The sequence below is a fragment of the Apaloderma vittatum genome, unplaced genomic scaffold (genome assembly GCF_000703405.1).
Source record: "Apaloderma vittatum isolate BGI_N311 unplaced genomic scaffold, ASM70340v1 scaffold3740, whole genome shotgun sequence".
NCBI lineage: Eukaryota > Metazoa > Chordata > Aves > Trogoniformes > Trogonidae > Apaloderma > Apaloderma vittatum.
In genome coordinates, this window is record NW_009693851.1 from 1 (window position 1) to 10,361 (window position 10,361).

Here is a 10,361-nt window from a genome sequence, read left to right on the forward strand (position 1 = left end):
CGCAGCCCACCCGCGCTGCCCCCGCGCCGCAGCCGGGGCTACTGGGGCTGCCCAGTGCGCTGACCGCGCAGCAGCAGCAGCAGCAGAAGCTGAGGCTCCAGAGGATCCAGATGGAGCGGGAGCGGATTCGGATGCGTCAGGAGGAGTTACTGCGGCAGGTAACCCCAAGGGGGGTCGTGTTTCGCTCGGGAGCCTTTGGTTCAAGGCATCCACGTTTTTACCGGGCACAATTAGTAGCTGTTCTTTTATGTCAAGCTTAACCATTGTTTAAGGTAAGGGTAACCAGAAAACTAATATAAATGGAACATTTCATTTTTTTCTCTAAACTGGCCCTGGATGGAACACAAACTGTCCGTCTGGCAGGAGTTACAGAGCTGGTGTCTTTCTTACCAGCTGGAGCAGTACTGTAAGCACCGAATTCTGTTCTGCATCTCTTTATAAACCTCGAGCAACTATCACTGATTAACTCTCAGTTTGGTTTACATAGTAGACCATATTCACACTTCACTGAAAATAAAGAAGGGACATACAGAGTTGTTCTTGACTCTGATCCCAACTCTATAACTTGCACTCTTCGCCTTTGAATTAAAATCACATTCACGTCTTACACGAACACTTCTGATCTGAAGACTTCCCAGAGATGTTTTTTCGTGGATGTTTTGTTTATTGTTCTATTTCTTAAGTTTTAGCTCTATATAATGACTCACCTTGTGGAAAATAGATGTGTAACTTCTTTTACACTTCCTTAAAGAAATAAAGCATTTTGTGTTTCTTCTGTTACGGACAGCTCCAGTGGTGATGTAGTGTTTTGCATGGCATGTAAATCTGCCCCCTCAGAGAAAATAACTAATCTGTTTCTCTCAGGACCAGTGTGAACAAAGAGTAACATGGTTATTGGTGCCCATGTAAATACTGCAGTTACAGTTCTGAGTACCTTTGAAAATGGTAACTTTCACAAAATCACAAATTCAGAGGCTGGTTGAAGTCTGTATGTAATTCAAATTTCTATCTGGTTATGCCATCAGAACCTTAGTAAACTTTATTTTTTGCAGACAGAGAGATCAAATGTAAGAGGAATGTACATAATATCATATAGTAGGCTTTTTTATTTTTGGATAACAAGATGAAAACGGATGTTTGACAAGTACAATCGTAAAAACATCAGTGAGAATATTTGTAGAAACACTTTGCTTCATTTTTACTTTTTACTTTTATCTCCTGCTAAATATATGGATAAGAACTTTAAAAAAATTAACGAAATAATTAACAGAAATTCATTAATACATTTTGAAACTGCGCAGCACTATCTAGCTGCATTTGGGGGAAAAAAAGCATTAAAATATTGTGCTTTTATAGTCCTTGCAGCAACACTTGTCTGTCTTTGCATGTGGTTATTCCAGTCGTCTTTGGTGAGTCTATGAACATGCTCGAAGGTAAGCAAGTACTCAGTGCTCGTGCTGAACAGGGCTGAAAGGCAGAGATGATTCCTCTGAAGTTTCTGGATTATTTTACCTGCTCACGTCAGGGCTAACTTTGACTTCTGTGGTTCAGACCTGAGTCTGGAAACTGTACTGACACCAACATCTTGTGCTCATGCTCAGTTTCCGTTACCCTTAATTTTTGGGAGTTACGTTCCGATGACCTGTGTGTGCAGAACAGTGCTCAAGGAGGTGGCCTCTGACCTGAGCAGTGACCTCAAGCCTTGCAGACTTTCTCCAGAGCTCAGAACAGAATAGAGATGGGTGCAGGAAGAGAGGGGGGATATCTGGTATGAGCTTAGTCATAGTGGTCATTGTGTTAATAACGTGTTTAGCTATTTTTACTCTCTTTGGCTCTGTTCTGTCTTCAGGACAAGAGCAAATTAAGCTTCTAAACAGTTGTGCCATTAGCACAAGGGCTGGTTTCCCTGATTCACTGATGTGTTTTACTTTGAAACTAATACACACGCAAGACTCCGCAGCTGTGCCATACTTAATCGAGCCTCTGACTTCCTATCCCCAGTACCACCCTGTGGCGTTTGTTTGAGCTCCACATTATATAAAGCAGGACAGTGACACTTTGCATGACTAAAATTTTTGGAACTGGTGTAGCTTTTAGGGAACGACATATTTCCCCACCCCAGGAAAGCAAGGTGCAAAATCCATCCTTGCTGGCAGAACTTTGTGAACGTTGTGCCCGTAACCTGAATGCTCCTGACCCCTGGCAGCTGAGAAGAATGTGACAAATCCCTCTGGAGTCGTCAGTGTTCAAGTACAGTCACTCCTGACCCTTCGCTGCTGGTTTTGCTTTTCTAGTGTTAACCTATCTAAGGGAAAAAATGCTGAGTAAGTGTGCACGCTGCTGCTAGCAACTGCGAGGAGATGCAGGGAGTTTGAGTGAGAGGGGAGGAATTCCTTGGTGGGTCAGACGCCTCCTGGCAGCAGCTGCTCGCTCCCCACCGCCAGGAATGGCGGCAGCTGCCTGGTGCTCCAGCACACCCCGCTGGGAGGGATACACGGACCTGGAAGCTCTCTGCTCAGCAAATTTGTTTCCTTCTTTGTCCTCCTCCTCATTTAGTTGGTAAAGCCTCTAGAAATGCAGACTGAGTACATGATTACAAGTAACATGCAATATGTTGAAGTAAAGACACAGGAGATGGCATGCCATTCCCCCAAGTGAGAGTAGATCAAGTAAATTTATAATAAATGCGGTGTTTCTTGCAACAGAGAAGATACAGGAACTTAGATTTTGTAAATGCCTGTGTGAGCCTGTCTTTGGGGTGCTGGAGGCTTTTCAGCTCACAAATCGTCTTGATTTGCAAGGCATGTCTAAATCATGTAGTAGTTTGAACATTCCTGGAATGGATTGTTGGCCCTGCTGCCATTAGCAGTTAGGAGAGCCACTTACTGTATCTGGGGACGTGACTGATAAACTTGGGTATGAGTCTGTCCTGGTTGAACCAAGCAGTAGCTGGCACTACTTTTTCCAAAGAGATCGCTCTCTGAATTCCCTGACTGCACAAGTCAGCTGCAGGACGGAAAACAGCCAGGCAGCATTAAGGTCTGCAAACACATGTGAAACGCACAGCCCTTTGTGCAGGAGAAATAAGTCCAGTGTCCCGGAATGAATGGACATCCTGCAATGCTGTCCGATTTGGGGAAGGCAGTTCAGTGAAAAACCTTCAAGTGTAACAAAAATGCTTCTCAAGTAGCTGGCTGTTCATCTTCCTGATGATCGCATAAACAGCCTGATGCGTAGCAATAGTGTAGTCTCTCAGCCCTTGTTCTTATTTTGTTAATAGTCTATTCTAAGCTACTTTCAGAAATCAAATTACCATGAAAATGGGGAGTAAGTTATAAATGTTGCCAGTGGTTTAGGTTTTTCTCCCTTCAGTGTGATACAGAAAAATTTTTGTGTCTTCCCAGAGGAAGGCAGCGCCTGTGTCTTTTCTGTAGAAAAAAGGCATGGTTGCAGCAAGTCTAGGTTAACCTGGAGTAGAAGGCCAGTACTAGTGACACAGAAGTAGCACAGGTTTCAGCTTAGCCTGCACAAGCTTGCCCATGGCAATTGCTTGGGCATCCAGCCCCCAGGAGAACCTGTCCGTCTGTGGTGTCTTTGCTCCCGCTAGCCACAGGAGTTGTGCCGCCTGCAGCCGTGGCCGTTGGTTGAAGTGGCACAGGTTGCGCTGCGCGGGCCGATCAGTCCTTTGAGGTGAGATGAGACAGGAGGTGTCTGAAGTTACCACATAGATGGTTTGATTTTGTAGGGGTTGCCTCTGTGGCCAGCAAAGCTATAGAGGTGCAGTCATTCTGCAGGTAGTTGCGCGTGCTCAAAGTTTGACTCTCCCCTGGCTCCCTGCCAGTACCCTCACTAGAGTGTGACAGCTCTGCCACGAAAGCCATTTATATGAGCATTTCATGCTCTGCATCACGCAGAAAGAGCAAGGCTGGTTTAAACCAGCAGACAGGCTCTCGTGTGTGTACTGGGTTTGTGTGGCCAGGTTCTGGTAGTGGGGCGGCTGATGGGAAGGTCCAACGGCTCTGCCCGCAGGCTGAGCCACGGCGTGGCCGCGGCAGACTGGACAGCAGAGCTGCCGTGTTTTACGCCAGCACAGCCCGGTGTCAAAGGTGCTCTCTGTCTAAATGGTGATTTTCTTCTCACTGGTGGAAACAAGTAGTCATCAGCTACATTGTTTAGAATTACTGTCACAAGTAAGAAGCTGTGTATTTATCACATGTTTGCTTGTTACGAGACTGCTGTGCTACGAGACTGCTGTGCTTCTGAGCTCTTTGGAATAACCCTTCCCTTACACTTATTTGCCTTTTCAGGAAGCTGCCCTGTGCAGACAACTTCCCATGGACTCGGAAAGCATGGTCCCGGTTCAGACGGCTGTCAGTGCACCTGCCATGACGCAAGACATGAGGCCTATTACAAATAATGGATCCGATCCTTTCTTGAGCAGGCAAGTTCACGTCCTCTTCATTACAGGACTGGTCCTCTTGCCTTCTCTACACTTTTAAAGCTATTTCTCCAAAATAGTTTCCTGTATCGTCTTCTTTTGTGCTTGCTGTGAACAGGGAGTACAGCTCAGCAGCCGACCCAAAATCTTTTGGTTTATGCTTGTTCTGGTTTGAGCTAAACAGAACCAATTCTGTTCAGTGATTTTACTTTTCAGCTTAGTCTCTTCTAAGGGCCTGCACTTTCTGAAGTCAGCAGCGTGTTTTTGCAGAGAGTGTCTCTGCCTTATTCCCGTTCTGTTCCCCTTTGGGGAGGGAGAGGCATTAGAGAGCATCTGTTGGCGTTTAGTGGCAGGCCCAGCCCTAACCCACGACAATACTTCAAGAAGGAATCTTAGAAAAATCATATGGTAACATGAGGTTTAATTGTACTGTAGGTGTATGCGGAAGACTAGGTAGAATAGGTACATTACCTAAGTGTAAATAAACTCTTATTTTTTTAGGCTATCAGAACTGGTTTTGTCTAGAGAGTTATATATACATGGGCGTATTTCAAAATTTAAGAGTGGCCTCATATCAGTTGTTTCATATTTGGGCTGATGAAACATGGCCAGCAGTTGAGAATGAGGCTTAATGACTCACTATTTAACTTTAATATCTAATCCACTATGCTGTTTTGTTTGTGTTTTTTTTTTTCTATGTCTACCAAAACATTTTTACTAAGGGCTTTTCATATTTCTATTTATAGTGGGCCATACCATTCCAGGGAGCAGAGTACAGACAGCGGCTTGGGATTAGGATGCTACAGTATACCAACGACACCTGAAGATTTCCTCAGCAACGTAGATGAGATGGATACAGGTAGAATACTCTGAATTTAGCTTGACGTGTGATGATATTAATAACTATGTGTTATAACCACTAATGTGTAATAACCACTAATGTTTTGTAATTACATAACTGAACGATAATATCTCTCTTTCCTATGCAAGAGAAGAGGCTGATACTGTGAGGAGAAATGCCTAAAAGGAACTTAGTGCCTAGAAGGCTTTCAGCTTTAACTTAGATCCGCATTCCACCCTTTTCCCTTAATCTTATATTAAATGAAATAAGTAGAAGTTGGAAAATGTGAGCCTTAACTTGTGTTTTCCTACCATAGTCCAAGGTAGGAGGAATTAAAATCTGGTCTTAAGTTACATTCTTGGTACAAATCCCTGTGTTGTCTAGCTCTGGGAAACCAGTCTCTTTGGTAAGTCTCTTACAATGACAAAATTGGATTTGCCTTCAAACAGAATGTATTCAACTAGTTTAGGTTTTGGTATGTATTTATTTTTATATCAGTGTCCTCATGGTGTTTAAAATACTGAAAGAAATTATTAGGAAAACATCAAGGTTTTTCCCAGAGAACAAACACTGCCCCCACTAAACTTCCTTTTGAAGTCATGAGAAGTTCTAGATGATGCAAAGAGTGAAAGGTTTCTCTGTTAAAGATTTTCGTGCTTCATATTATTAATTTATGAGAAAAAAGTAATATAATACTGTAGAGCTAAATTGCTGTAAAACACTTTTGCCCCGTGGACAGCGTTCACTCTTGTGCAGAGAGCAAGGTCGAGGGTTTGCGTAAGACACGTTGGGTTCCTGCCTGTGCCGACCAGTGAGCTTTGAACTGTCACGCTCCCCGAGGGGAAGGTCAGAAGCTGATTGCTTTGAACACTGCTGGAAGGGGCCTTTTGTGCTTTTGAGTGCAAAACAAGGGTACAAAACTAACTCTTGGAAGCGTGTGCATTCTGCAGGCAAATATGATTTTGAGGTAACGTTTGTAGAGGATAGGAGTGTTTTTATCGAGTGTGTTGTTTTAAATTACCCACAAGAAGGCTTTGGTATTTCAGAAGTTCTTCTTTACTTTTCCTAGGAGAGACTATAGCACAGACAACAATGAATATAAATCCACAACAGACACGTTTTCCGGATTTCCTCGACTGTCTTCCAGGAACAAATGTTGATCTTGGGACTCTAGAGTCAGAAGACTTGATCCCCATTCTCAACGACGTGGAGTCAGTACTCAACAAAAACGAGCCCTTCCTTACATGGCTGTAATCATTCAATGCTGATTGGGCCCACAATGCAATTCAACTTCTCTTTTTCCTCTTGTGGTGTAGGTGAAATATCTGAAAATCCTCAAGAGATACAATTTACTGCCTTAATGACTTTTGTTACGTCATCTTTATGGTCAGTTTAATCATTGCCTGGATTTGATTGACACTAATTTAAGTATAAAATACATATATATATATATAAATACATATATGCATATATATTTCTCCCTCTGGAAAAAAAGTACACGGCTTTACGTATCTGTATACTTCTTTACTTTTTTCAGACCAGGCAGAAATGTTTCACTTTAGGGACAGAAAGTGGGTGATGTTTGTGCATGTTCCTGGCTGATCTCCTAGGTATCGATTAACATCATAAACCCTTCATGAATCACAAAAGCTAACTACTAGGTCACTTGGTTCAAAAAACCTGCACAGCATCAGCCCAGGAGAGCAGCTTTATTACTACGTTTATTACAATAGTATCAGAAGCTTTTTTTATCAACTTACTTGAACTTTAAAAATCCTTTATTTTATGCTCTTAGTAACTAACTGTGCCGTATGGAATACGGATTAAATCTGATCCGTGTCAGCCGTAGTAATCCTCATTACATATTTGGAACGGCATAAACAGTACTATTGCAGTTTCTTTTTTCAGTATATTACTGTAGTTTTCAGAAGATAAATGCTTCCAATCTGAAAGTACCAGAACTGTTTAGGAACATTTCTACACTACAATACTGTTGTAAAGTAAACTAGACTGGTACTGATTGCTGCCTTTTCAAAACAAAGCAATGTATTATAAACAAGCATTTTTTTAAAGAGATCTTAGATATTGATGTTTATTATATTAAGCACTACGATTTTGTAACTTGAAACACGAACAAACTATTTTTTATATATACAAAATCTGTTGCAAATATCTTAAATGCAAAGCCATGCTTTTAAAATCAGGTCTGAAAAACGTGGCACAACTTGTTAATGTCATATGTGGTGGGGAAAAGCCCTTGCTCATACTGTTTGCAGCAGTCCTTTTAACTGACAGTGTCAAAACACATAGCTGTGTACGTGAAAAAGGATGATAACTTTATCAGGGCAATGCGAAAGCAGTATTGTAGCTTGTCTGGTGAAGTTGCTTAGTTCTTAAGTCTTTCTCCTACTGTCGTCGGTGTGCGGGACACAAGGCGTGCTCGGTGTGTTTCTGCCTATTGTATATCCTAGACATACTTTTTTATCGGAGGTTTGGGACTGAGAAGGCATCAAGGACATTAAGCTTGCCATTCCCCTGAAATGCAAATGAAGTCCTAAGATTCTTAAATATTTTGAAATTATATTATTTATAAACTATGAATTTAAGCTTTTTATATTGAAAAAATATATCTTTTTATGAAAGGCATTGAAACTTTTCTCTTAACCGTGCTGTGTAGAGAGATGAAGAGATGTAGCAGTCAGTGTGAACGTGTGTTTGCCAGGTCTAGGAACACTCAGCGAGAGCTCACTGATGCACCAACGTACTGATCCCTGAGGACTTTTTTCCATCTGGGTTGAGTGAAGGCAGGTGAAAAGGTCAGAGACGAAGTGATGGGAGTAAGGAGTCGTTCTGGAGGGCAAACGGTTATGTGAGAAATGTAGATCCTTGCCGGGAAGGGTGGCTGCAGGCAGGGAGACACAGAAAATGAGTCAACGGTGTTTGGTAAAAAGCGCAACGCCAGGACTTGGTACAGTGAGCTACCTTGTCAGCGATGAACTGCTGAGTGTACGTGATATCAGAAGATGGAAAATAAAAAGCACACACGCTGAAATTTTGGAAAAAAAATGATGGAAGGCAAAGGCCTATAGTCGTGAAGTTTTCCTGCATATGGCAAAGTAGCTCTTTTTATATTGCTTTTTTTTAATAGAAAGTGAGATGTGACAGCAGAGTTGCGTCCACACAAAACCTAATTACTGAATGGGCATTGTGTTTCTTTTGGAGGGTTTTTTTGTTGTTTCTTTTCCTTATGTTCACTAGTGCTAACTGTTGAGATAGCAGAAGCTTCTTTTCAACAAAGAGAGAACTGGGCAGGGCTGACCAATATGGCTGTAATTATGATTAATCTCTCTCAATTTTAAGGATTTCTTTAGGTTGTCAGCCTGAATGAAAACCAGATTGTCCTAAGGCTTTGTTCTTTAGTGACAAGAACGACTGGTGACAGAACTGGAGACTTTTTGGCTTCTGGTTGTGATGCCAGCTTGGGAGGCTGAAAGCCACCAGTGCCGGAACAGTTCACGGGAGCTGCAGATCTGAGCTCCGCTATGATTCAGGCGATACTGCTCATCGTTACATTACGTTCGTTTGGTAGTAAGTCAGTACTGTCATAGGTGTCAGTTTTGTCACAGTAAAAGGTGGTCCAGGCGGATCAGGTTCTCCGCTGGTGGGAATGAGCCAACCTGGGGTGGCTTCCGTGGGGCTGCGCCCGTTTCCATCCGCCGAAGCCCGTCCTTCCCGCAGCGGAAACCCGCGCAGGGTTCCAGTGAAGTCGCGTAAGGTGTTCAGCAGAATTGTGAAGCTACAAACTTGGCTCCTCTTTCATTTGTGTTTCAGGTAGTTAAGTGTCTTGGTTCAAAGACCTTAAATAGCAGAGGGGAAAAATCAGAAACTGTGCTTCCCTAATAAACCAGCGGCAGATTTGGAACAGGAAGGTGCAGGGTGAAACAATCCTTGCGGTGCAAGACAGCTGCCAGAAGTCTTAGGTCAGATCTTCACTCAGTCACGAACCAAATCACGGTTAAGTGAAAGGCGTGTCGCTGTAAGCTTTTTTTGTAATTTTTGTAACGGAGAGGTCGTATCAGATGAAATGCAGGAACAACAAAATATTTTTTAAAGTTTTCTTTTTTTTTTTTAATTAAAGCTCCTGGCCTTAAAGAGGTTTATGGCAGAACTTTTAAGTATTCAAAACATGTGTAATTCTTATGAAACGAAATTTATTGCTGACAATATTTCACTGTACTATTTCAGGTTTTGAACATTTACTTTACTAAATGTACACTGTCTGCTTGTAGTGTAAATACAGTAAAGGTGCCAGCTGAACGGTTTTCTAGTTGGCCGTCACTGCGGGTGGCATACAGAAGTCCTGGTGATACAGAAGTAACGGGACGTTTTCAATTACAGTTTGTATTCCGGTAATACTGCTAGAATGTAACTTGGGGAGGGATTGGGTTTGACAAGATTGAGTCTTGACAAGAAATGCTGTTTGGGGGAAGGGAAGGATTTAAATGTCTATTTTAAATACAGAAAAATATGGGTGTTCAAATAAACTTGTTTCTTAATGTACTACATCCATGTACATGCTAGTACTTTACCTTTTTTATTTACTTTTTTTTTTCAGTTTGTTAAATGACATGTGTGAGCATTTGTTTTTAATTTTGAGTACCTTGCAATAGATTGTATGTATCAAAAGCAATCAGATCCAACTGTTGAACCCAGCGTTTGAGTCTGGGTGGGTTTTTTTTTATTTCTTTGATCTCTTACATGAAAAACAAATATAAACGAACTTAAAAATTTCAGATGCTTATTTATTTATTAAACGGTTTCCTTTTTTTCTTTGGGGGATTTTAACACAAGCTTCCCAGGGAGCTGTATAACACTGCTTGGAATAAAGGTACAGACATACTATTCTGTGCGCAAGGCATACATTTTGAATTAAAGAATTGGCATTTAGCAAATGAAATGGGTTATTTTACCATTACTTTTCAGTTTATTAGTAGTTGTTACGGCTTTTAGTGGTGGGTACAATTTTACGGGTGATGATTACAACGGTGCCACCATTACTTGTTTCATTCAGTGGCGCCTTGT

General features: G+C 41.8%; 1 protein-coding gene across 1 annotated transcript; it reads left to right on the top strand.

The window, feature by feature from the left end:
- Positions 1-26: 26 nt before the first annotated feature.
- On the top strand, positions 27-6,736 carry WWTR1 (WW domain containing transcription regulator 1). The gene is made up of 4 exons (XM_009865099.1): positions 27-158; positions 4,308-4,441; positions 5,185-5,297; positions 6,349-6,736. The coding sequence occupies exons 1-4, from the start codon at positions 111-113 to the stop codon at positions 6,531-6,533; spliced, it is 480 nt and encodes a 159-aa protein (XP_009863401.1). The 5' UTR covers positions 27-110; the 3' UTR covers positions 6,534-6,736.
- The last annotated feature ends 3,625 nt before the right edge of the window (positions 6,737-10,361 follow it).

Bases quoted from the DNA above. Each gene is read 5' to 3' on its own strand.
- WWTR1 (XM_009865099.1), top strand. From the start codon at position 111: ATGGAGCGGGAGCGGATTCGGATGCGTCAGGAGGAGTTACTGCGGCAG. The intron at 4,442-5,184 runs GCAAGTTCACGT...TTCTATTTATAG, and splicing joins TCCGATCCTTTCTTGAGCAG to TGGGCCATACCATTCCAGGG. The intron at 5,298-6,348 runs GTAGAATACTCT...TACTTTTCCTAG, and splicing joins CGTAGATGAGATGGATACAG to GAGAGACTATAGCACAGACA.